General features: G+C 39.4%; 2 protein-coding genes across 2 annotated transcripts in view; one reads left to right on the top strand and one right to left on the bottom strand.

Annotated features, from left to right (window-relative positions):
* LOC307018306 (vertebrate ancient opsin-like) overlaps positions 1-1,536 on the bottom strand; it is a 112,102-nt gene extending 110,566 nt beyond the window's left edge. The window contains exon 1 of the mRNA XM_079648498.1: positions 561-1,536. Within this exon, the coding sequence (XP_079504624.1) occupies positions 561-933 (373 nt within the window). The 5' untranslated portion in view covers positions 934-1,536. The remainder of the gene's footprint in view (positions 1-560) is intronic.
* Positions 1,537-1,880: 344 nt separating this feature from the next.
* Positions 1,881-5,793, top strand: LOC307019817 (E3 SUMO-protein ligase KIAA1586-like). Its single transcript, XM_079650922.1, has 3 exons — positions 1,881-2,238; positions 3,088-3,195; positions 4,821-5,793. The coding sequence occupies exons 1-3, from the start codon at positions 1,974-1,976 to the stop codon at positions 5,579-5,581; spliced, it is 1,134 nt and encodes a 377-aa protein (XP_079507048.1). The 5' UTR covers positions 1,881-1,973; the 3' UTR covers positions 5,582-5,793.
* Positions 5,794-27,540: the final 21,747 nt, after the last annotated feature.

Below are 27,540 nucleotides of genomic sequence, written 5' to 3'. Positions count from 1 at the left end.
AAGATCTCCTCACCCGGACATAAACCAAGGCATCACCAGGGACCGCAAGGTTCGTCCATGCGTGAGATCCGAGACCCCGCTATACTGGGTTACCTCGTACGGCTTTTCCGCAAACACAACAGCCAATGAGACAAACTGCAGCCTTTAAAATCTGCATGATAATTACAAACACAATTAAGAAAAGGAAGCTTAAAAGGGAGACCATTTTCACAAGTATGTGGAGGACTGAAAAACAAATAAATCGACCAAACAATGGGTTCGATTTTTTTGAATTTGGCGTATAAAGCAACTCATTGTCTCAGTTCAATTCATATTGGCTACAAAGATTTCATACTTTTACTTGCAAGTTTGATACAACCAAAAAGACAAAGAGTTACGTGGAAAGATATGCTAAGGCATAATTTTTGTATCTTTAATTTCGAGCCCAAGAAATTAAATATTTTACTTGAATAAACGAGGTGCTCTTGCAGCTCCACAAATACGGCGTACTATCAGTCTCCTGTAACAACGTACAGTACAAATACAACCCACACGGTCATCGTATACGCATTTCTACTCACCAAACAGGGAGTTTGCGAAGCCATACCACATGCATCCTCCTTCCCCTATGAGCCACCTTCCCTGCGTGCTGGCGGCGAAGCTGAACGGAGTCCCCAGCACGCAAACCAGCAGGTCGCTGATGGAAATGTTAATCAGGAGCAGGTTGATGGGAGACCGCAGCATCTTGTAGCGGCAGAAGAGAATGAGCACCAGCAGGTTGTTGAGCAGTCCGAAAGTGCCGATGAAGCCCAGGAACACAGCCACCAACAGGTTCCCTGTCGGACTCAGGGTGGACCGGTAGGAGCCTCCCCCCTGGTGCCCGTCCCCAACCGCGGCACACAGCGCGCTGTTTGCCCCCGCGCAGCCGCTTAGGCTCACGTTGTACACGATCATCGCGGTCCAGTGTCCCGGCGGCGGCACACTGGGTGGCCACACTGCACCGAACGAAAGCTAATGTGTCGTTGGCATTTATTTGTTGTGAAGTTTGGGGAAAATAATTGTCTACAAGCTATCGCGAGCAACACTTGTGTCTTTAAGACATGGCAAATAGAGAAAGAAAATCCAAACAGAAATATGGGAGAATTGAGAAAAAGTGAGTTCGCTGGAGTTGCCAAACTTTGTGAAGATCAGGGGATTCTTCGGAAAAATCACCTTTTGGTTACCCACTGTATGCAAAGACGCTCCTGTCTCCTCTCTCTGTCCAACTTAAATCACTGTTGGCCGCTCTCCAGCAGCTAAAGGGGGGCGGAGTAGGGAAGAGAGCAGCAGACCAACCAGACGATCATCATGAGGCTCTCAGACAGATCTGTGTTTCAGCTCTGTCTCTCGAGAGTGAGAGAGAAAGTCCAATTTAAAACTTCCAGGAGCTGTTCTCTCTCTCTCTCCCGGTGCCGGTCCAATGAGCGCGAAATGATGCGCGGCGTTGTCCATGGTGCTGAACGCCTGCTGCACCGACAAACCGCTACAGTCCGTCTGCATCAGGGACGTGCACAGACATTATGGGGGCCGGGAGCTCAAGTGAGAAAAAGGGCACTTCCCATAATTATTTATAAAACAAAATTTAAAACAAAAAGTTAAATATAGTTGCACATCTCTGACTTACTGACCAATTTATTTGTAATACCCTCACACTCACGCAATTGTTTAATACTCAACAGAATTCTACAAAAGAATCAGCTGACACAGAGACAATAGTATTCTTGAGTAGGCTATTCACTACGCATAAGAGCAGACAACAAACTAGCACAATTAATAGTTATTAAATGAGCAGCCAACAATCAAAATTATGAAGTTACTGTTTAGCATTACAGGCAGTAGTCGAGTTGAGGGGGGATGGGGGGGATGGCATCCCCCTTAGGTATTAAAATGGTCAAAACCATCCCCCTTATGAAACGGCCATCCCCCCTTCCCATCCCCTGTTATTTGATCAATTAATGTGGAAATATTGCCAATGTTTAATTTTCAACATTCTACATTTTATATGTGCACGTCACGTGCCCCTCGTCCACATTATTTTAGCCGCTAAAATACTGTTGACGAGGGGCTCGTGCACATATCACGATCACGAAATTGATGTCAAGTCAGTCAGCGTCAACGATAGCAGCGCAGCCTGTGCAAGCATCATGGCCAGTAAGCGACAAGGACAGCTTGACCTGAGGGACTACTTCGGCTTTAAGAGGACAAAAAGTACCACTGAAGGTAAGTCAAGAATACTTTTGATATGTCACCAAATGTGTAATCTCTGGACAGAGGCGATAACAACAGAGTTATAGTTTGGGAGCTTACGTTTTTTTTCTTGTTAACTAGCCTAACGCCAGGCAGCTAGTACTAGCTGCTATAGTAACCAACGTCAGGTTAGACCTTTCTTATATTCACAAAGCTAATGTCAGATTTGATTTCTTTTTCACATGGAATATCTCGCAGGGTTTCCCACAGCTCTTTACTGCTTAGGCGACCGCATAAGCAACACACTTAACTAGCCTAGACATGTTCAGTCGGGGAAAAAAAAAAAATGTAATTTAGGATGAGGCAGAGCAAGCTAGTGTACAAGCAGAGACGACAGGGGCAGAAGAACACAGAGAAGAACAGGTGTCGTTGACGGTTCCTGAAACAGCCGGTGAAGTTCAGTTAAGGATGGTAGATAGTCCAAGTTTGGGATTCTTCAGTATGAAAACTGGTTCCGAAAGAACCCATTTGAATTAAGGTTCCTGGAGGATCTTTAGGCTGATTTTGTGTATCAATTCGATGATCATGTATCCACTAGTGATTTAAGCACTTTGTTTGATAAGCTTTCCATTCATTTTAGTGAGATCATATAATATAAATTAAGTGTGAAAATTGCACCTTTAGTCACTGTGAGCGACCAAAATGTATTACTTAAAAAGCTTTAAATGTGATGCATGCATCCGAATCGTGTGATAGCGGCTTCTGGTGGTTGAATGTCATCGCTCTTATTTTATATGAAAAAAAAACACAACTTGACAGTAGGCCTACTTCACTGTCTGCTCATTCTAACAAAACCATAATGCCGTTGTTTTCTTCATATAGAGGATAATCATGGCGAGGAAGCAGGAAGGAGAGCAGAGGAGACTAGAGCAGAGGAGACTAGAGCAGAGGAGACTAGAGCAGAGGAGACTAGAGCTAGAGAAGGAACAGGTTTGATATTTCTAAATAGACACTTTTCTTTTTCGAAGAGGGGGAAATGTAGCTAATCCCACCAAGGGGGGGTTTTAACAGATTTTATGTTTTTGTGGTAGAAAAAAGAAGAGAGGAGGAGGCAGAAGCAGAGGAGCCTAGAGCTGCAGAAGGAACAGGTTTGATCATTCTAAATATACACTTTTCTTTTTCGAAGAGGGGAAATGTATCTTACCAAGTGGGGTTTTAACATAGATTTTATGTTTTTGTGGTAGAAAAAAGAAGAGAGGAGGAGGCAGAAGCAGGGCGAGATAGTGTCGATGATTCTGACCAAAATAACCAGGGAGATAATGAGCAAGATATCCCTGAATGCTGGACATCTACCAAGTTCAGGGAGAAAAAAAAGTATTATCCATGGCTAATATGTCAAAGCAAAAAACTTGGCTGCCTAACCTGCCAGAAAATGAAAGTGGTTGGGCCAAGTACAGGTGGGAGCAGCCAGTTGCATATTGCTGAGGAGTGGTCCAACGTTAAGGTTACAGCCTATGGTACAAACCGAGCAGCACAGCTGCAGTCTCTTCGTAAGAAAATACACAAGCATAAAATGTCAGACTATCACCAAGCAGCTGAGAAAACCATGGAAAAAGCAAAAGAAAAGACATTGGAAACATTGACTTCTGAAATGCAAAGGGATCACTTCTTAACTACTGATAGGGTATTTCGTACAGTTTACAAGATTGTGAAATCTGGAAGGCCTTTCACAGATCTACCGTCCGATATTGATCTGCAAGTCTTGAATGGACTAGACATGGGAAGAACTTTACATTCAGACTATTCCTGTGCAACAATCAGCCAACACATAGCAAATGAAATGCGAAAGAGAGTAGTTGGAAAGGTCCTTCAAAGTGGAACAAAACTTTCTGTTATGATAGATGAAGCTACAACTGACAGTAAAAAATCAGTATTGATCATTTATATTAGAGCGAGCTTAGGGATGAGTGAAGAGCCCCTAACATTCTTCTTGGATCTAGTTGAGCTTTCTGCTACCAATGCAGGTGAAATCTATCAAGCTCTAATGAAAAATCTGTCACATCATGGCTTCTCTGAAGCTATTCTGAGTGAACGCTTTGTTTGCTTTGCATCAGATGGAGCTTCTGTAATGCTTGGAAGTAAAGCAGGTGTTGCAACCAAAATCGTAGAAAAGTTTCCAAACGTAATGGTGTGGCACTGCATGAACCACCGTCTTGAGCTGAGTGTTGGAGATGCTGTTGAAGAAACTGTAGGGATGAATGACTTCCAGTTTTTCTTTGACAAAGTGTACAGTCTCTATCATGCATCGGCCAAAAACCGCCGTGAGCTCACTGAATGTTGTGAGGAACTTGCTTTACAGTGTCTGAACATAGGGAGAATTCTCAGCACTAGATGGGTGGCATCCAGTTACAGGACCATTAAAGCTGTATGGCAGCAGTACCCTGCAATGCACAAGCACTTTTCCAATGCCTCAGTTGATCCTAAAAGAAGTTCAACAGAGAAATGCATGTTCAGTGGTTTAATAGATCGCCTTTCTAATGTCACCTTTGTGCACAATCTTGGAATCATGTATGATGCTTTAGAAGAGTTGTCTGAATTCTCTCTCTCTCTTCAAGACAGAAACATGACGCTCCCCAAGGCTGTAGCAATACTCAGTCGGCAGGTCCGTGTGTTGAAGTCCATGGCAGAGCAGCCTGGACCAGCGGCAGAAGTGGCTCAGACTGCAATCGGTTTGAAGCTATTCAAAGGGGTGCCACTAACAAATAATTTAAGACACAGCAGAGAAATAAACCACCAACATTTTTTTCATGCTTTTGCTGCTAAAATTGAGACAAGAATGGGATCACTGCCTGGAAAACAGAGAAGCAAAGAAGAGTACCAGAGCTTTCTTGACAATGTCAAAGTGCTGCAGCCATCAAACTGGCCAGATGTGTGTGGTGTTCGTTATGCCGAAAAGGAAATACAGGAACTCTGCTCCTTTTTCAAGCTTGATGATGGCAGACAAATTCAGAGAGGAATGAGGGAATATGTTGATATGGTGAAACTCAAAACTGTTGATGAAATGACACCACAAGCACCAGAAGAGCTAAAACCCCTCCTTCAAGCAGTGAACACACTGGTCATCTCCACAGCTGAGTGTGAGCGTGGGTTCAGTCAGATGAACATTTTAACCACAACTAGAAGCACGCTAGAGGTAAAAAGTATGTCAGCCTTGCTTTTCATCAAGTGTGTTGGCCCTCCACTACAAATGTTCAAACCAGAAGTTTATGTCAAGTCTTGGCTACAAAGTCATAGCTTGGCTAATGATCTGAGAGCAAGAGCCCGGAAAGTTGTCATTAAAAAACATGATTATGAAACTCTTTGGAAGATCCTATGAGATACTACAGTATAGGGGAGAATTGGGTTGGTAGCCATTGAATAAAACTGTTTATTTGTATTTGTATATCATATTATATGTATTATTTTCAGATTTTGTAAATAGTATATTTGTTTAATCCATGTTCTTGCACTTGAATTAAAATGGACTTGACTAGAGAGGATTCATGTTCAATGTTTTGTGAGGTTTTGTTTCAACATTTAATGGATGAATTCCCATTAGATTTATAGGTATTGTGAGTGTGAAGTTGAAGTTGAAGTTGCACTTGCACCCAGTGGGAAAATGTGTCCTCTGCATTTACCCTAACTATGTAGGAGCAGTGGTAGCCATGGGACCAACTCTAATTCTGAGGTGCCTTGGTCAAGATCAATGACAGGAGTATCTGACACGTAATATATCCATAGCATGCAAGTTGTTTTACAGTAATAGAATATAATAATTATCTTTGTGCTTAAACACTAATCAAAAGGGTACAACGTTGGTCTCCCACCAAATGCGCTGTCATCAGATCAAATTAAGGGCCCTTAAGGCAGTCAGCACCAAACATATATCCAGTCTACTCAACTACCCTGAATTGCAGGTTAGTTTTTGTTTTTAATCTCCGGGGGGGGGGGCATGCAGATCCACCATCCCCCCTGGCTTTTTTTACAACTTGACCACTGATTACAGAAAAAAAATATCGTTTTTTCATGTAGCCTACTTGTTATTTTGGTCTATTTTGCTTCCATGTTTTCTTTCACTCTAATGGAAATAAAACTTCCAAAAAAAATGGTGTTTGTTTTACTATGTCTGAATTCATCTATAGATTTAAAGCTAATCTGCATTTAAACATAACATTTCAGGGGAAAATACTGACTTGACGTATAACTATCTGGGGAAGTTGTGAGGTGATGTTTTTTTTTGTTTGATCCTTTTCACGTGCAGTGCCTTGGTAACTGCATGCAAATTAGCGCATTTTAATTAGGCCTAGTTAAAGCCTAATTTGCATATCAATGTAGCGATTGTGATGACGTTATTAGATACACATTTTACTGTATTCACCTTTAGTGTCCGTCTCCCCTTAAGTACAGTACATTAGCCTGTATGCCCGTGATAAATTGCCCTCGCTAAACCTTGAGCTAACTTATCCATTAGCTAGCCTACTATAGGTTAACTAGCTAGTTAACTATATTTGTTATTGTCTTTTAGCTAATTAGCTGTAAACTCGAGGCACTGGCAGTTTAGTCATTTGTACATCACCACTCAGCTTCAAAACAAGCCAAGAAAAGCCGGCATAACATGGGACAGTAAAGTGGGAGGTGCTGCTACCTGTCTGGCAAGTGACTGCCGATGTCCGCACCGCTGTGCAGGAGACGTGGAGGGAGGGAGGGTAGAGAGAGCATCGGAACTTCAAAGTCTAATCTCCCTATCTGATATTTTCATTTTTTATTCAATCAATATATTTTTGGAAAGGGAAACTGTGCGCAAACAGCAGTAGATATATATTCATATATTTAAAAAAATTAAAGCGGGGGAAAAGGGCACTTTCTCTGGAGGAAGAAAAAGGGCAGGGGCTCAAGCCCACTTTGATGTCTATGTGTGCACGTGCCTGGTCTGCATTTTAATTTAGGCTCTGAAATAACTCATATTGATTAATACAAAAAAAACAGAGCCCTTTGGTTATCTTAAATATTAAGATTATCATTAGTATTCTTACTTTTTTTGACCAATGCATTTATTTGGTATATTGTTTATATTATTATTATTTGTTTTATTATTGACGTGATTAATTTTTATCTTGCTCACTCTTTCTTCTACCCATACATAGAGAAACAAAACCCCGTAGTCTCACACACACACACACACACACACACACACACACACACACACACACACACACACACACACACACACACACACACACACAGCTCTATTGAATCCATATTCAATAGAGCTACAGTATAAGGACTCGTAGAGTAGATTGGAAATGTTTCAAGCCTTGTTTCACTCCGTCTGACTTTCCTCCAGGTGTTGGAAGTGAACTTACCTTATGGTCCACTGGGTCATGATGTGATGTGCCAAAAGGCCCTTTCACCAGTTGCCACCGAAACCCAGGACAAAGAATTTAATTAGGAGGAGGAGGAGGAGGAGGAGGAGGAGGAGGAGGAAACTTTGTAAGGCCCTAGCCAGCATGTTGATCTTTTTGTTATTGTTCCTGTTTTCATTTTTGTTTCTCTTATTTCAGTTTCAGCTTTCCTGCCCTTGATTGAGCTCCATCTGCTTCCCATCCCTAATTAGCCTCACCTGTACCCCATTATCATCTTTCCCTCTGTCTACTTAATCTGCATCCACATTCCCTTCAGTGCCAGTTCGTCTTTGTTATTCCTAGCGTTTCAGCAGTGTTTATTCCTAGTGTCTTGATTCCACGTGTACCTGACCCAGCTTCGTGTCCTGACCCGGTCCCTGCCTAATCCTCGTCTGACCGAACCTTGGCTATAAAGACCCTTTTTGCATCCTAAGCCTCTGTCTCTGAGTCGTGCTATTGAGTCCTCTACTTGTGTTCATTCAGTCGTTACAAACATGGGATGAGAAAAGTGTGAGAGGGATCGAATATATGAATTTCCTTTCCTGACAGTACATATAACAAGACTGCCACAGGGACCATCACTACTGTACTACTACTACTACTACTACTACTACAACACACACACACGCACGCACGCACGCACGCACGCACGCACGCACGCACGCACGCACGCACGCACGCACGCACGCACGCACGCACGCACACACACACACACACACACACACACACACACACACACACACACACACACACACACACACACACACACACACAGACACACACACACACACATAACTATTTTGTCATTTGTGTGTATATTGTTTCGGTGAACATTTGTAAGTCTTTACTGTCATGTCTTGTAAACACCTAATTACTAAAAAAATTAATTAACAAAGTTACTAACCGTTTAATTAATGTAACTCTGGTCGTAATCGTAGCATTATAATTTGAGCTTGCGATTGACTTAACAAATAGGATGTCATAAATGAATAGTTACATGAATGTTAATGATTTTGTTATCGACTTTCACAGGACAACTAGAATGAGAAATGTTTGAGTCATAGCCTCCAGACCTGTTATTTTAGATGAAATATATTATTTATTATTTGGCAAAGAGGGTCTTATTGCTGTTCTCCTAAGTTAGACACAAGGAAATGATGCACTGACTCATTGCAGATTTAGCCCCACACTCAAGCTGAATCACCCTCCTTGTCAAAGATTAAATTTCCAGGAAAACTGAATGGGTGTTGTTTCAGACCGTGAGGTGGTGAGGGGGTCACTAAGGAGCACGGTGGAATAAATTCAGCCTCTTCACACAAATCTGGAAGTTGGAAAATGTGACATATAAGCTGCTTTTTTCCTCCACAGAAATCCATTATAGTAGATTTTCTGCTGTCCAATGAATTTTCCTATTTTCTGTTTTGGTTGATGCTATCTGTGAAATAGATTTATAATTCCTGCCATCTGCCAGAAGTGAATAAATATACCACAGGTATGGCAGTTTTGTGACGAGAATAATGAGGAGCAGGGAAATGCTAAAATATGACGAGTGTCAGGCTTTACCCTCATGCTGTCTATATAGAGTAGCACAGGCTGAGAGAAGCTGCACTCCTTGTTTTGTTGCTGAACTTTTGCTATCTTCCAAGTCCAACAAGCATTTTTGGGACAAACCATGGTCATCTGCAGATTTTAACCTGACCTCTTTTCTCTCATTACATTCTTAACAATAGTGTTTACCGCATGAACTTTATATTTTATTGGTAACATATTGTAGATCATATTAAAAAGATAAAAAAATAAAGCAAGTTTACCAAGTGCTTAAACTTACATTATTTCTAATATCCAACAAGGGATGACTCCTCTATTGCAAAAGAGATCTGATTGCATAGAAGTCTATGAGCAATTTACCATTGTGAATTGCATTGTAAACTCTGTGAACATTTTCCTATTGATTGTTTGTTCTGAATTGATAGTTTCAAGTATTTTCTGAAAAAAAAATGTGAACACTTAAAGGTCCCATGATATGGCCATTTCTACTCATCATAATTCCATTGTTGAGGTCTACTAGAATAGATTTACATTGTTCAATGTTCCACAATCACATCATACAGCATCTCTGTATAGTATGTGTATTAACTGTGTCCCCCCCCCCTCCCTATGAGCCCACTGTGCTCTGATTGGTCAGCTCGCCCACTCTGTTCTGATGAGACTACCACCGTTACAGCTGAACATCAGTGATTTTGTGTTACAATGGCGTTTGTTAGCAACCAGAAAATGACACCAGCAATGACAAACAGATGAGAATGCTGCGTGGGGTCTGGGTGCCGTGTTGGCGGGATGTTGCGGGGCTCGCTGATGGAGCGGACAGTGTGAGCTGGCTTACTGGTGCCGTTTCCTGGTTGCTGCGGTGTCCCTCTGGCACGGCACTTGGTCCATATCCAGCATCCAAGGAAACACAGCGGGAAATCCACCTCACACTGTCCGCTCCGGGAGCCTCGCGGGGCGGACTCCTGAGCTGCTCGGGAGTCCCCCCTGAGGGTGTGCTTATTGTTCTATAGCTGTGTGCCAATTGGTCCATACTTAGTGACGTCAATAGGCCCCAGAATCTCCAAAGAGGCGTCCTGGGGCAGCATAGACACGTATTTTCTGTGTTAGAGTTTTAATCGATACAGATCTCAGTGTTGCGTTTGATACTGTTGACCACAACATATTGCTAGACCGACTAGAAAACTTGTGGGAGTTTCGGCAACAGTTCTAAATTGTTTGGTTTCTACTTAAAGGACAGAAAAAACGTTGTCTCTATGGGAACTACACATCAGCTTTGACAAATATGACATGCGGGGTTCCTCAAGGCTCCATCTCAGGACCTTTGCTTTTTAATATCTATATGCTACCATTGGCTGAAATCATGAAAAACAACGACCTAAGTTATCATATCTATGCAGATCACACTAAGAAAAAAATTACACCAGGAGACTATTCTCCGATTACAACACTGAGCAAGTGTATTGAGCACGTCAATGACTGGATGAGTAGGAACTTTCTCCAATTGAACAAACAGAAAACTGAGATTATTGTTTTTGGAGCAAAGGAGGAATGATTAAAAGTCATCGCAGAGCTTCAGTCAGCAGACTACAAAACAACGGATAAAACTTGAAATCTAGGTGTAGTGATGGACTCAGACCTGCATTTTAAAAGCCACATTACAACAGTTATTAAGTCTGCATACTGTCACCTTAAGAACATATCTAGGATTAAAAGACTAATGTCACAACAGGATTAGAAAAACTTGTCCATGCTTTTATCTTCAGTAGACTGGACTACTGTAATAGTGTCTTCACAGGGCTAAAAAAAAATGCATCAGAAAGCTGCAGCTGATTCAGAACGCTGCTGCTCGAGTTCTCACAAATAATTCCAGTCTGCCAAATACTTGATTTTAAAATACTATTGCTGGTTTTTAAAGCACTAAATGGTTTGGGACCAAATTATATTAACGATCTCCTGCAAAAATATGAACCATCCAGGAGTCTCAGGTCTTCTGGGACGGGTCTGCTCTCTGCTACAAGAGTCAGGACTAAACATGGAGAAGCAGCATTTAGTTTTTATGCCCCGACAATCTGGAACAAACTGCCTCAATCCTTCAGGTCAGCTGCAACTCTTGATACTTTTAAATCAAGATTAAAAACGTATCTTTTTGACGCTGCATTTGGATGAGTTGTTCAAATTCAAATTGCAGTATGGTTTTTTATCCATGTATTTTATACCTGTTGTGTTGATTTTATTATCTTAGCTTTTTAAAGGCCTTTTCATAATGTGCTTCCACTGTATTTGTTCTTAAATGTCTTTTATTTCATTTTGTAAAGCACTTTGGGTTGCCGTGTGCTGAAAAGTGCTGTATAAATAAACTTGCCTTGCCTTCAATGGTTTAGCCCATTTGAAACTAATTCACCAGCCCTTACAACAGTTACACCCTAAATGTATTGCATGGACTTAATGTTGTCTAATTCACATGTAGACAAATACAATTAAAACATTATATTTAGTGCACAAGTGCTTATTTAACTTATTTACGTACATTATTTCTCATATCCTGCAGGGGGCGACTCCTCCGGTTGCAAAAGAGATCTGATTGTATCGAAGTCTATGAGAAATTAACCCCACTTCTAAATAGAATCTTTACCTCAGTGAAGCGATCCCTAATGACTTTTTTGAACCGGATATATCTGCATTTTTTTTGTTGATTTGAGTTTCCATTATGTCATGGTTGCATGCACTTATTGTAAGTGACTTTGGATAAAAGCATCACCTAAATTAAATGTGATGTATTGTTCATTCTGAAAATGTTGGAACCAATTTACCATTATAGGTACTGTACGCTTGAGGGCGGTGTTACCGGTTAGTGACAAACTGCAATGTCGTCTGATTAACTTGTTGTTCATGTGTTTTTGTCCTAAAACAGTTTAAAGAAAGCTAACTGTTACATTTTAGTCTCTTAAAAATGCCTTGTTCAAAGTTTAATTGTTTTAATCTTCACCTTCTGACTTTTGGTTCTGAAAACACAAGATTCCAAGTCCACAACCCTACTTTACATATCTGACGGATAAACTGCGACCAAATTTGCATATTTGTTATACTATGGAGAAGAACAGCAAGTCCTAGTTTTAATTGGCCACTCTAGTATTAAGAACAGTTTGCATCTGGCAGCAGGTTGCACAGAGGTCTCTGTTGGCTTCTGCGTTTGTTTCTTCCATCCTCGTACAATACAGCACAGGCAGTCCACAATAGGATCCGTTGAAAAAGTCAAGCACGGGTTCAAAGTGTCAGCAATAAGACGGCAATTAAATATAACTCATGGTCTGAAGTTACACTATCAGATGGGAGACTTATTATTTCACATCATGGTCCGTTCTAATCCCTCCCCACTAGATAGCCCCATTGTTACACTGAAACAATGTAATTACCCGTGAAAACCGTACGATGACATTTACTCTGACATCTACTCTGACATCTTCCTCGTATACAGTCCTACCTATAATTGGGCTGAATTAAGACACTTGGGTTCTATTGTGAATACCAACCCCATCTAATCCTCTCAGTGGGACCGGGCACTTGGTATTAAGTTGGATTTCTGGGTCAACTCGGTAGTGACGCTCTGGGGAGATGTTGAGGAACAAATGAGGTTAGAAGGGCAACGCAGAGAATCTATGTTTTGTGTAAATCAGAGAAAGGTTCCATCCAGAATGAAGACCAGGAAGGTTAGTGTTGCACAAAAAAGGGACTTTAAGAGGACATATGTTCATATTCAGGTTCATATCTGTATTTGGTGGCTCTACTGTGACATGTTTACATACTTTAATGTTTTAATCATCCACTTTTAATATTCAGCAATACATTACATATTTCTTCACAGTTATTTATCAAAAGTTATTGGTTTTCTTTTGTTGTATATTAATGTCTCCATTCCATATTCCATATTTTCTCATGACTTCTTAGTTTCTCTAACCATATTTCTGTATGATCATTACACAACAAAGCAGATTCCTCGTGTGTGAAAACCTATTTGGCAATAATCTAGATTCTGGTGCTGGTCAACTCAGAAAAAGATATTAACCTTCTTAGCAATAAAATAAAAAAATGTGTTTATGTTGCTAACATATTATTGCTTAGATCTCATGAACATACTTACACCAGAAGAAAGACTTCCCAACTCTTGAGATGGAATTATAATAGGAGGACTTGAATGATATTGTTTGGTGGGGACTGGCTTAATTTTGTTTAATATCTCCGTATAATTATATAAATATTGTGTACTTCCTCATCCTGACAGTCACTGCTTTTAGCCTGGACATCAGAGCACTTTGAATTGTTTATCCCGCCTTGCAGAAAGATTACGGAGCCCTAGGTGCTTTGTTTGTGTCCACATTATGCCGGCCCTGAAGGTTCCCAACTCAAGGATAAAGTGTCACCAGGTACCGCCGTCGTGCATTGAAATCACCCACAAGGACGCAATGTACAGCAGATGTTTGTATGCAAGTGCTGCAACCACTGCCATATTGTCAGAAACAGAAAACATGACGACAACTCGCTGTCAAGAAGAGGAAATGGATCAAGAACAAAAGTAGCGACGAAGTAGGCAGAAGAAGGTCAACACACATTGCCTGCTGTGTTGAAGGCTTTGCTTCAGCATGTTTATGGTACTACTCAACATTGAGAATATACTCCCCATGACATTTTGTTCTACCTTAATGCTGCCCTTCCCTCTTCGAATGACCTTAGGATAGTGTCCACTGCTGCTTGGCCACTTAATATGCTCGAGGCTTTGAGAAGAGATCAAATGAATTGTGGTGCCATGCTTCATATGAATTTATTGTCCGCAGATCTGATATGCAGGTCCGCCACAGCCCCTAGTTTATCCGGACACTCGTGTCACTAGAACCCTGAGCTTAAAATGGTCCGCACACACAGCCTGTCATGACATGTAGCAGAAGGAGAGAATATATCTTGCGTTGGTGAAGACATTTTTTCTGAGAATACATTTTGAGAGGCCGGTGAGTGGCAACTCATGATTCAACTCGACATCTTTTGGCAGACTGACAGGTGTCAACTCCAGTGAATGTCCCAGGGAAGAGAAATGTGTCTATAAAATTGACTTTATAGTGGAGTTTTTTCTTGACTAGTTTTTAAAAACAATCTTTAAACTTATATCACAACTGAGCAACTAAAGTCCAATAGAGGAAGACTGTGGGATTAGACTGTGAATTTGTGGACCTTAAAGGGGCCCTATGCTAATTAAGGCGAGACACAGCAGGCAAAAACATTGTTTTTCATGCACTGGTCAATTTTGAGATTTTGTACTATTTTGATTCCATAACATCTTTTCTTTCAGGCTTTTGGAAGGAAAACGTACAAAATACACATTTAAGTGTTTATTTTACTATAGTTTGCCTATTTGTGTCTGTATATTTCTCCTAAATTCACCAAAAGTTAGCATTCTAACGTAACATAAAGTACCGCGACCGCTGTTTGCACCATGTCATCAGAGATATCGTTGGAAAGCTCGGTTTCTCCTGCACAATCTCATCAGATCCAAATATGGTCATTTCCTTTGTATCAGAAACCAATCGTGAAAGTACAATGGGGTCTTAGACCAAGAAACCAAATCTCATTGGCTGGTGTCAATTTCTGACAACGTGATTCGTTCAGATGCGTCACGTGGTGTGCTAAAACCATTCCTGGTTAGCTTTCCGCTAGAAATTTAAATTTAAAAAGGCCAAAAGAAAGGTGAAAAAAACGTTCACAGAGAAGACGACAACAATTGTCACTTGCACGAAGCAAGGTTATACAAAAAACAAATGACCCCGAACATGAAATACCTTCAAGGAGTGCGTCGAGGCGCAAGCTATCATCCAAATAACAGGAGAGTTTAGCTAGCGCCTCACAGCAATCTTTAAAGGTCGTTTTTCTCAAAATGAGTTTTTTCTCCTACTCTGAGTTCGAAAATTCCTCTTCAGTAGCACGTAGATACACCAAACGTTCCAGTTATATTCCTAATAATATTATGAAGGCTTTTACAGAAGGGTTTGTTCATATATCATTCATAGCCTGAATTATACAACATTGTATACCTAAAAACATGGCGAAACTGGATATTATAGGGCTGTTGACAGTATTTTCGGATTTATGGAGTGATACAAAGAGATATCCATAATCCCTTCTGTAAAAGCCTTAGATACTAATATGACTACAAAATGAAACAAGAATTTTTAACCTGGCTTTATCCAAAGTTCAGATTTTGGTTCCTGAAATGTGTTCAAATATGCGCCTATTTAATGAGATAATGGATCATTTGCATATTTAAACATGCTATTTCAGAAAACTTGTAATACAAATTTTTTTTTCCTTATTGTCAGTAATTAACTGGAGACATTTCTAGCTGATATATTTAAGTTAAAAAAAATTACCCTATTCACCTGGGGTGTCTCGCCTTAAGGTTTCATAATTGTATTTTGTGCCTCTACTGTGACATGTTTTCATGCTTCATGTTCAAAAAGCTCTTGATTTTTCTCATACTGCCTGTGATGCAGCACCTCTTTTCACCCTCTGTCTGAAACCAGAGCCCAGTCTGCTCTGATTGGTTAGCTGGCAGGCTCTGTTGTGATTGGTCAACCGCTTAGAGATGTCCCGCCCCTTAGCATTATCACGTATAATGTGTTGGCGCGCTAGCACAATAGAAGCACTAGAATGTGAGAGAAACTCCCTCTGGAGGAACTTTTGGATTTTAGTCTTTGCAGACCATTTACATGCACAGAAACCTATAACACACTACAGGAAAGAGAAAACATCAAGAAGTGTAATAGGACCTCTTTAGTTCAAATGTCTTTCTTTATTCAATGTAATAATAAACATGTTTTTCATATACGAAATATATGGTGTTGTGTCTCAAGCCACTTGTTAAATATGCATCCAATTTCAACTATTTATTTTGTGTTGTTTTCAGTTTGCCCACCAAATCCTGAGCTACTAACTCCAAACACTGTCACTGGCACACCCTTCACTAAACTAAATATGATTTTCATTGTTGATTAATTGGCAGATTATTTTCTTAATAATCAATGTTTTTCACGTACCCTCGTGGGTACCACTTTACAATAAGACAACCCTTATAAATGGTTTACGAATAGTTTGTAATTCATTTATTAATTAGGTTGTGAACACCTTATAAATCATGAATAAGCTTTTACTGTATAAGACTTTATAAACAGGGCAACTGTGACTGGTTGTTTGCCAAATAGTGAGCCCGCATTTATCTGTACTGCTAAGCCTTATATTGGCTACTTAACTTGATTAATCTTCTTCATCAGCCAGCATCCTTGGTAGGGCTGCACGATATTGGAAAAAACTGACACAATTGCGATTTTTTTCCCCCCCTGCGATATATATTGCGATATGAAAACGTACAGGAATTGAAGAAAAGACCGTTTTTTTCCCGTAAACCATCCTTTCTTTATTTTTTTAGTCACGGACGTCTGGATCTTAATTTATCAGAGCAACAAGCTGAGCTAGCTCGGTTAGCAGCGCCGAACTGCCCAGGAGAAACACATGAAACGACTTTATTCAGTGTTTTTACCTTTAAAGTCCGTCTGTTTTGGAGATTTGATTGTGGTTTGCTGTGCATGCAGAGCCTGCATGTCACTCACTCAAGTACCCCTGAGATGAGAGCCGCGCAAGTTTTCCTTTTGTTGCAAGCAGCAAAATAATTGTAACATGACGTGTTTCAGCTAATTTGTCTACTTAATATCGCAAGTCCTAAAAAATATTTAAAAAAAAGGAAGATCTTTTTTTTTTTTAAATCTTCACGCCCTGCGATGTGAATCAACCCGATATCACGGCAAGACGTGAACATGTGACGATTTACCATGCTGGGAGACGTGAAGATGTCACGATTTTGTCCCTTCAAACGTGACAGTTACACGGTATTGTTAACCCATGTTAACCAGTGGAGAAATAACCGGAAATACCAAGCAAATGCTACCCCGACGTAATGATTTATTTTTTTGTTGCCCCAGCTGGTCGACACCTCTTTTAGCAGAAACAAAGGCTACATTAATGTATTAAATCGATGTTAATCCGTCCGTGTGGATGTGGAATTAACGGACGTGACGTTGTGCGATTGAGTTGCCAAGCAACAGCTTCGGTTCATGTTATTTACAAACTCTTCAACTACAACCGTAGTTATATTTAAAAACATGTTAGAAGGCCTCACAAAATACTTTAATGCAAATTAAAATGTAAATGTGAAGGAATGTGTGTATAACAAAATACATCGGTGATAAAAGAAACCGGAAACAGACTTAGGCAAGATCCTCAGCTCGATGATTGGATGGTTAGTCGCAATGCATGCTGGGATTTGGTGTTTATGTGATGTGAAATCTGAAAACGTTTTTTAAAAATACAATAATACTTAATTTAAGTATAATAACTTTTTAATACTTCAGATGGAAGGCTGACAGGCAGGTAGGCCATCCAGTTATTTTAGCCGGGCTGGCTCAGATGATTGGTCGTGCTTTTTACAGTACTACGGCTTCCACAGATGACATTTTTGTATGGATTTTTTGTCAAAGCACTTAAGATATTCATTGCAATCGGGATTTTAAGAGCATTCCATGGAATATAACAACAAGTGTATCTCGAGCCGGTTTCTCAAACTTACCTACCCCACCTTTAATATAACTTGAACAAATTATAAATGGTAGTAACTCATTAATAAATGGTGATTTGTTTAACACTTTACAAGGCTCCCTTTTGGCAGTTATAAATGTTAGTAACTCATAAATAAATAGTCATAAAGAAATGCCAAGAAACATCAAGATGGAAGGGGAAAATCAACTCAGTGAATAACACATACCAAGGATGCTGGCTGATGAAGAAGACAAAGTAAGCTAGGTAGCCAATATAAGGCTTTGTCATCTTGCCAAATAGTGAGCCTGTGTTGATGTATGAAAACTATGTTAGAACTGGTTTATAAATGGTTCTTAATGATTAATGAAGTGTTTACAACCTAATTAATAACCTAATTATAGACCCTTTATGAATCCTTTATAAGGGTAGTCTTATTGTAAAGTGGTACCCAATTGGGAAACATGTCCATCACAATTTATTAAAGTCCAATGTCATATCATCTTGAATGTAGTGCTTTGTCACTCCTAAACCGAAGATACTAGGTTTGATATCATACAACAAAAAAAACTGGAAATCCTTAAGATTTGAAAACAGCATTTTATGCAATTTTCTTGGACCACAAAGTGTTGGAAATAAATCTACATATCAGTGCAGCTCTAAACATAAACATGATCTCTAATTAGTTAGTGCAGCTTCAAGTGTGATTTATAGCTAATTTGTTTTTAAGGAAACTCTTTGCGTCTCTCCTATTTTGTTAATTTCAAAGGCTATTAAAACCCTTCCTATCATGACAACCTCACATGGCTCTCGGCAGTGTATCACTTTGGACACACAAGGACATGAAGCGTATCAGTTTCCACTCTATTGGATTTCTTTGTTGGTTCATTTATTTTTCAGGAGGGTTAGTCAACCCGCTCCACAGAGAGCTGAAAGAGATAATCCCGAGTGTGTGACATATAATACAAGAGAAATAAAAGTTAAACATGATGTTGACCCTGTCCTCTGACCATTAAAGTGCATCTCGCTCCCTGGAGTGAGAAGTGTCTAGACATGCCGGTCACTCCTGCCAGAGAGATAAACCCCAGAGAAGCAGCCTGCAGGCACAAGAGGAGCAAAAACATCCCAATGTTGTATATCAACACTCACTTCAAAAGCCGGTATGATTCCTCGAGAACAGACATTGACCTCAAATGCTCCCAATGATGAGGACAGAGCCTTGCTGTGTGAGTGGGAGAAAAATAAACACAGTCTAAACTTGAGCTAATTCAGTCAGACACAGTTGTTAATGAATTGAAAAGTTATTGCAAATGGTTACACAGTTCAATTGAGTGCTCTGCTTTCACAGAATCTGATCAGCCTAGAGGATTCTGCCAGGGAGACCTAAAACAAGCTCTGCATATAACTGAATAGAAGATGGCTTTAAATATTCATGAACATTAGCAATTGGCAAGTGAAGATGCCATTATATTACTGATGTTACATTGCTGATACAGTAGTGTTTACTGCCCTAATATTTTTTAATATAAACATTTTTACAATGTGATCCTTCTTAAACCAAAATTATTTCTAATATCCAGCAGGAGACGACTCTTCAGGTTGCCAAACAGATCTGATTGTATAGAAGTCTATGAGAAAATGACCCTACTTGACACTTAATTTATCAACTCAATACAAATATTTCTTATGATTTTAGTCACGATTCGCTCGCTACTATGGTGTTAATGAAGGGGAAATATGTGTTTATTTGTCTACACTTAACGGTTTCACAGTTAGTTTTAAGCTCATTCAAGTTTATTGTAACATATTGGTCTCCTATAAGAAAACATTTGTCCTCTCACTTCTGGTTCCAAAAAACAGACGCCATTTGCCCAAATGCCAAACTAAAGACTTCCAAACCTCAGTGTTCAAAACAACAGGCGAATTAACTGTGAATACATTTTTTTACTGGCACAGGGTCACTTTTACTGAGTCTGCCTTGACTCTATGAAAGATGAATCCTTTGGGCGAGTTCATCACAGGAATGGTGTCATGTTTTAATGACCCGGTGCAGCTGCTCCCTTAGCTTTAGGGACTATTTTCTTATTCTTGTCAATCTGTTTTGCTGTTGTTGTGCTGTCATGGTGCTTTTCCTTTTTTTTTAAACCTGGCAGGCAAAACCAAAGTATCTATTTGATTTATTTGAACTGTCTTTTCTACTCATTGTGAATTGGTTCCTTTCATTCTTAGAGTTTTTCAACATCATAATCAGACTAACTGATAGCTTTTGTGCATTGACTATTTGAAAGATTACTGCAAATTGTTATTTCTGTAAAATCAGCAAGCACTGTATCAATCCAATCCATTTTATTTCTATAGCACATTTAAAAACAACAGAGTTGAACAAGTGCTGGACATCAACAACTATATCAAAAACATAGCATAAATACATGAAAAACAGACAGGACATGAAACAAATGTAAAACACGAGACAATGAAAAACACTTCAGAGTAAGTGGTGTTAAGTTCCTTTTTACTCAATAACCTGATCTGATTATGCCATTCATTTTTTATTTGTTTATGCCTTCTTATTCTTAGTCTAGAAAATACCCTGAATATGCCCACTTACATTTATATTCATGATACCATTGTTGTGACGTGACTACAGAGCCATCCTGGGGACCTCATGTCAATGTAATAATGTGTACCATTAATCCTTACATTCCTAAGTTAATTTCCCAATAATTCTATTACACTTTATTACATTTAGAAAAATTAAGTCTTATTTGCCGTGGTTGTAAGACTGTAGCAAGCGTAAAAGGCTCTTAGCAAAGCAAACCATACTATAGGGCAGGCAGTTCCTTATTGACAAGCTCTTAACATGTTACATAAGCCTAGCTAAAGGGTAGAGTGCTTTATGTAACACATGGTTATTAAAACCTTGACAAAAACCTCTTCAGTATTCAAAAACAGTCACTTTGATAATTATTTCTACAAATGTAAGGACACAAACACAAGGAAGGAACTGTGGGATGTTATCCTTTGCAGACCATTCACATGCAAAACAACCTATATAACACACAACAGGAAAGGGAAATAATAGGGCCTCTTTAAAGATAAAAATAAATGTTGTTCAGAATAAAAAAAGGACCTGATGAATGAAGGTATACTGATGAGGGGTGTGTCATAGGCCATAAAGAGCTCTACAGTTTATAAATAACATTCATGGCTATTGATTGACCTTTTGTGTTTGCCTGTCCCATCATGGAGGTCAGAGGTCAGAGTGTGCAGAAGCCTTAAAGGTGGTCTGGAGAGATTGTCTCGCTGAGATTTATTTCAGTATCACTGCTGTAATATGTCACGTTATGGTTGGAGGTCTTTCAGGGACATGAACCTCAGGCACTGTTTAGACAGGCTCGAGTGACTATGTGAGTGAAAAATAAGTCAAATGACTTTAAGGAAATGTTTTTGGCGAAAGGAAATCCATTATTATTCTAAACTACCTCTGAAGCACTCGGAGAACACCACTTTCAATCCACTCCCATGCATTATGGGAAAGTCGGCTTGAGCTTTCAAACAGCACACATTATGCTTTTAAGCAATCAGAGCAAATTTGATGATACAAAACGTAAAAGTGCACCCTTTTTGCTTCTTTCACTTCCAGATATCTGTGCTTTCAGGTGTCGTAGTTATAGTCCTCTCACCATTTACCACACCTTTTATATTTTCTGTTATTAAAAGCTTTTAAGAGATAACCCTTATAAGCGTTGGATACATCTTTGTCAGCTGAACCAATCTTTCAGGTCAGCAACAACAAATAAAGAAGTCTTCTTGTTTGACAGCCTGAGATGCTCAAAGCACTAAGCACTGAGATCTGCCTCATGGAGTTGTAATTGTAGGTTAACCTCTTTGCATGCGACATCACAACAAGTTTTTCCAGTCCGTTTCTAGAGCTGCCATCATGTAACTCATGTATCATGTATGGCACCATGTCAAAACCAAAAAGTTCTTTAAGTATTAAAGGTCACATGTCATGGCCATTTCCACTGATCATAATTCCATTGTTGAGGTATACTAAAATAGAAAAATACTGTGCAATTTTCCAAACTCACATTGGTTTCGCATACAGCATCTCTGTAAAGTATGTGTATTCAGCAGTATTCACTTTCTCCACTAAACGGCTCGCTGCAGCTCCTTCCCCCCCGCCCCTCCGTGATTTCCTTGTTTAGCGATACACAGCCAAACACTGCCAAACTCAACCTGAACACACACAAAGTCACAGCCGAAATAAAAACAATAAGTGTGGGTTGATATTGAGTAAGAAAAAGGTTTATAGCTTGATAAACGCTATGAGAATGGGTCTGCGCACAGAATTTTGCGCGATCCCAACTGTCTTTTATCAGCCTGCAGCACGGAGCAGAAATCCGCAGGGCTGCCTTCACTGAGTGTGTGTGTGGATTGGTCAATTTGGACCAATCAGCGGGGGCTTAACGTAACGGCTCCACGGACGTAACATAACGGCTCCACGGATTGGCCCATTTAGTTCCGGGTACGTGCTTTCGTAAGCACGTACCCGGAAGAATCAAATGGATGATGACGTCATGATGACGTTTCATCAACGAGGCGTTTTGGGGAGGTATTTTCTGTTTTAGAGTTTTACTCGCTACAGGGTGTACTTTGAGGTTTTTGACTCTGCACACCGTTTACATGCAGAAAAACCTTCATAACACACAAGGGGACGGGTAATAACCGGAAAAGCATGACATGTGACCTTTAAGGGCATATTTAAACATCTGCGGGACCTTTTTTACAACAGCACTTTTTTCATCTGTTGGCGTCAAACGTCAAACGTTAGAACACTAAACATACACTATGATGTTTATGGAATGATTGTAGCCATTAGAAAACAATGACAGAACATTTACATTTACAATGCAGAAAGAAGGCAGGGACACACTCTTCCTTTCTCATACCATAATTAGCAACCATAAAAACACAATTATGAACCTGACCTATGAATTATTAGCACAATATGTCCTCTTTAAGACAGAGTTCCTAACATTATGTTGTTTCAAGTGTGAGCAAACAAACAGCTTTTCAGTATCTACAACAATTTAGTTCTAATCCTTTCAAAAAATGGGTGACTTGTTTAAATCCATTTAAGGAAACGTTTTCATAACAAGTTTTAGTGTATAAAGATTATTGCTGTGTTCATTTCCTTAACGAAAACTATGATTACAAATGTTGATATTTTTATTTATCTTTCCATTTCGAGGTCATGACGAGACGATAACGAGACGGCACCAGCGTAAATGAACCCTAACCCTAACTTAATATTAATGAAGACTACAATTGAATAAAAAGAAAATATATGTTTTGTTTTTACTTGAACCAACAAAAAAAAAGGAAGAAATATTAACAGTCTTTTGTCTGTGAAGGAATACATCATTTGTTATAATACACTGTCAGAACAAAATGACTTAGGGTGACTGCGAGTAACTTACTGAAGTTAAAGGTAATAATAAGACAAAAACCAGGCTCTGGAGACATATATTTTGCCTTTACTGAAATATTCAATATATTCTGATATCTTAAGAAAGACAAAATATCCACCTAAAATGTTACTGTTAAGTTGTATTTGACTCAGATAAGATATAAATGCCCAGACTTTAAGTCAACTAAAACTGGACTCAACTGCTACCTTATGGAAGGCAACGAATATTCTTCTGGGTCAACACATTCACTCACGTGTTGCTCAGCTCTGGGACCTTGCATTAATGCTCACTGCAGCTCCAATTCAGTCATGGTACAATGTTTTATGCTAAATAACAGTTTAGCATTTAATCTAAATCCATAATTGTTATGGGTTTCCAAAGTAAGGATGCTCCCTCGATGATTTGAATCATCAATCAGGAAAGCCCTGAGTCGGATCTCATTTTGTCGTCTAAATTCAATTTCAGCTGCTTCATTGTACATAGATTACCACGGATAACAGCAGCCAATGCTCTCAGTTTTGGGGATAAAAGTAAAAGCCCTTAATATTTTATTCAAATTCAATTGTCCTTTGTAAGAGGAAGAATGTGTAACTTCTTCTCACAAAATGTACATAGGCCCGCTTTACAATCCTTATAGTTTCTTGGCTAAAACACAAGGCTATTGTGTGGAATTCTCCTATTTACATATATTAATAAAACCAAGGGAAAGAGCAAGAGAGATAAAGTGTAAGAGAACATTTGCTTCTGTATACAAATAAAAAAAGGGTCCAGAATTATTTCTGTGTTTGTCTATTCAGTGTTTAATGAGTATCGTTGCATTCTTTGCAGTCTCATCGGTCCAACTTGTAAAGGTCTCTGCTTTTTACTTTTTAGAAAGAGTGGATATTCTCTCTGGGTAAAAGAAATAGTCCAGTGTCAGCCTTGATGGTGTCAATGACTCCACACTGGGGCTCCTGCATCTCTCTCTGCAGCAGTAGTACATCTACATGCTGACCTTGCTAACACCAGAGCTAGCTATAACCATATTAGCCATTCCCCCATCTTATCACATTTTAGTCACATGTGTTATTTTACACAAGGTTATATCTTATATATATTATGTGATCATTTCTTACGCCAACTGTCTGATAGAAATTGTTCACTGACTTAAATAAAGAAGAGTTTGAGAATTAATTATTGTTGTCCTCATAAAATGTGCTATTTTACAGGAAGACAATTCATGTTGACTGAATGTTTTTAAGGCCTTTCTTTAAAGAATAATATTCAGAATCATACTCTTAAAGAATATTTGTCGTTCATGTTGTTAGCACTTTCTTAGAGAAAGGAGTATTATTGAAAGGAATAAAGAGTCAAACTTAGCAGAAGAAGATGTTTTGTTTGGCGTACCCCAAAGAGCATAATGGGGCACCTTTAAGATAGAAATCTCTGCAAAAGGCCACAAAAGAAAATGTTTCAGCTTACAGTCAATTTTCAAATAAACCCTCAGCTGACACAGCCGAGTTAAAACTGAGTAATATGATCACAGGATATGCGTTTACTCCCCGTAAATAACCTGGCAGCAGGAGGGGGTGCACGCCTCTGCTAAGTCAGCACTACAGGAACCACAATTGCATGAGACAATCACATTTTCCATTTAAATGAAATGTTACCATTATGGAACCAGTGAATCGATGAAAATGCTGCACAGCTCTCAATTTCTCATCAGGGACTTGTTTGTGTGTGTGTGTGTGTGTGTGTGTGTGTGTGTGTGTGTGTGTGTGTGTGTGTGTGTGTGTGTGTGTGTGTGTGTGTGTGTGTGTGTGTGTGTGTGTGTGTGTGTGTGTGCGCCTTCTGGCACGCGGCGACACATGTTTCAGTTCCATTCTCACGAGAGCGACGCCCCGACTGAAGCATCATCTTTTCATTTGACAGTCATTAATCTGTTACAGTTCGTATCTGCAAAACATCAAAGATCAACAGCAATTATTAAAGCGACAAGCTTCCCAAGCACAAATCTGCGAGGCGTCAAAGTGATGGAATATTTATCATTTTACCTGAGGGAGCCGCTCTGCCTTTTAATGAACACAAGAGGGTTATTGGGGAGTGTGAAATTAAAGAGAGTGCTGTTCTGTTATTTGGTGGTGAAAGAAATGCACTGATTTGTCAGGGGAGATTTGAAGCCAGCTGGGTGCTGAGATCAATAGTCTTACGATAAGATAACAGAGTGGTATGAAACGCTTTGTTGTTAAAGGCCAAATCTGTCAAAGGGGCCTTTGTAATGAACCAAAGCGCAGCGAGCACCAATGAAAATACAGATAAACCTCGAAAACAAGTCGTCATTAAATGTGGAATACGCATGTCTTTTTCACACTTGAAAACAGTTTCATTTAACAGGATTTTTTCTTTGAATGGTTTTTATTTTTCTGCAGCCTGATGCACTAGCTAAAGGTAGAGTAAGTTATCTCTGAAGTGAGGGGGCCAATTCCACTTAAAGGAGCCCTATTTTGCTAATGTTCATGTTTGTATTCTCTTCCTCCACTCTGACATGTTTAAATGCTTTAATGTTCAAAACGCTCTTTATTTTTCTCACACTGTCTGTGCTGCAGCACCTCTTTTCACCCTCTGCCTGAAACCAGAACCCAGTCTGCTCCGATTGGTAAGCTGGCCGGCTCTGTTGTGATTGGTCAACCACTTAAAGATGTCCCGCCCCTTATCAAAATCACGTATAATGTGTTGGAGGGAAATTGACGTTTTCATTTAGCAAAAAAAGCTAACGGCTAAAAAAGCTAACGTCAATCACCAAACAACAACAATAAGGTGCCTACAATAAGAAACTAAGGTAAGGTGATGTTGATAACTGTAAAACTTTATAGTGAATATTGCAGAGTGAAACTGTGAACTATACAGTGGTGACTCATCGTTAGGGGCAGCCCCACCTAGTGTCAGCGGAAAGTAATTCAAATAATAATTAAAGAAATATGAAAAAAATATATACCTTAAAATATATTTTAAGATCATGTTTAATCATCTGATTCGTCTCTACATTGCTGTTTTAGTCTGCGTTCTTCTCATTAGTATCTACAGTGTGCATATTGAGCCATTTTGAGCGATGTGGGGCAATCCCCGATCTAGCCCCTCTCTCTGCTGTCAAAATGAATGGGTGCTGTAAAAGCTACACTGCGCATGCTCAGAGTCTTTTTGTATTCAATGTGTAAGGCAAAAAAAGTATCACCAGTGGGGCAAAGTGCTGTATTACGTGTGCTGCGAATAGTGTAGTTGTGAAGAGGAGATGAGAGAGAGCAGTTTATAGCGATTCAAATCAGTAAAACGGAAAGAAAATGAAGTTGACCATCTACTTCACCTTTGGTAAGTTCATTTTATGTCATATATTTTGTTGATCTTCTGTGTTTTGCCTATAGGCTATTGCTCTGCTGGATCGATTGATATTGTGACACGGCATTGTTAACATGGCCCACCAGTGCAGAAATACCCGGATGTTGACAAGCAATCCTCTATCTCATTTTTGTGGAGAATACGAAGATTTTTTCAGTTCTTGTCAAGCAAATGTATATGTACTACGTATGTTACTAAAGAGGTTTTAGATTGGCCAGTGTCCATGTGAAGTTATTGTCATCTCTTGGCGTGAAAACAGTATTTCCCGTGTCGGTGTTTTCATAGTAACGTGGTTGCTAGGGACGCAGCTCTCGCTGCCGGAAATGAGTATTCTCACTCCCAACTCGTCCTATATGTCAGGATCCCTTGGTGTCACTATCAACGTAGTGGGGGGTCCTTTAGCCTCGATTTTCAACTATCAGGGAGTCCCATTGACTTGCATAGAGCGAACCCCCCCCACTTTTGTACATATAAAAACGCCACTGGAACTATAGTACAAAGTAATACACAGTACCTCACAGATGAAATTGTTACGTAATCATGATAGAATAAACTGGCAAACTATTATAAATAAACATTTTTACTTATTACGCTTTTCTAACCCTACTTATTCGTTGTTTCATCTTTATGCTCTTTCATTTGCATGTTAACAGAGCACTATAATATAGTATTAACAAAAGTGCTGGACGACACACTTGTAAAGAAGGAATTTCTGTTTCTCTTTTTATTTAGCTAATCTGTTGCCAGCAGGTCATTTTATCTGTATCTTCGTTTGTGAAATACGGCCTGTATATTTCCATAACTTCAATAACTTTCAAACTAAGGGAAGACAGAAAGAAGACTGCCAACCATAAGTGTTTTGCATGTGTCTT

The sequence above is a fragment of the Notothenia rossii genome (genome assembly GCF_949606895.1).
Source record: "Notothenia rossii genome assembly, chromosome: 9".
Classification (NCBI taxonomy): domain Eukaryota; kingdom Metazoa; phylum Chordata; class Actinopteri; order Perciformes; family Nototheniidae; genus Notothenia; species Notothenia rossii.
The sequence above is the reverse complement of the archived record's forward strand: the minus strand, read 5'-3'. Positions and strand labels throughout refer to the sequence as shown.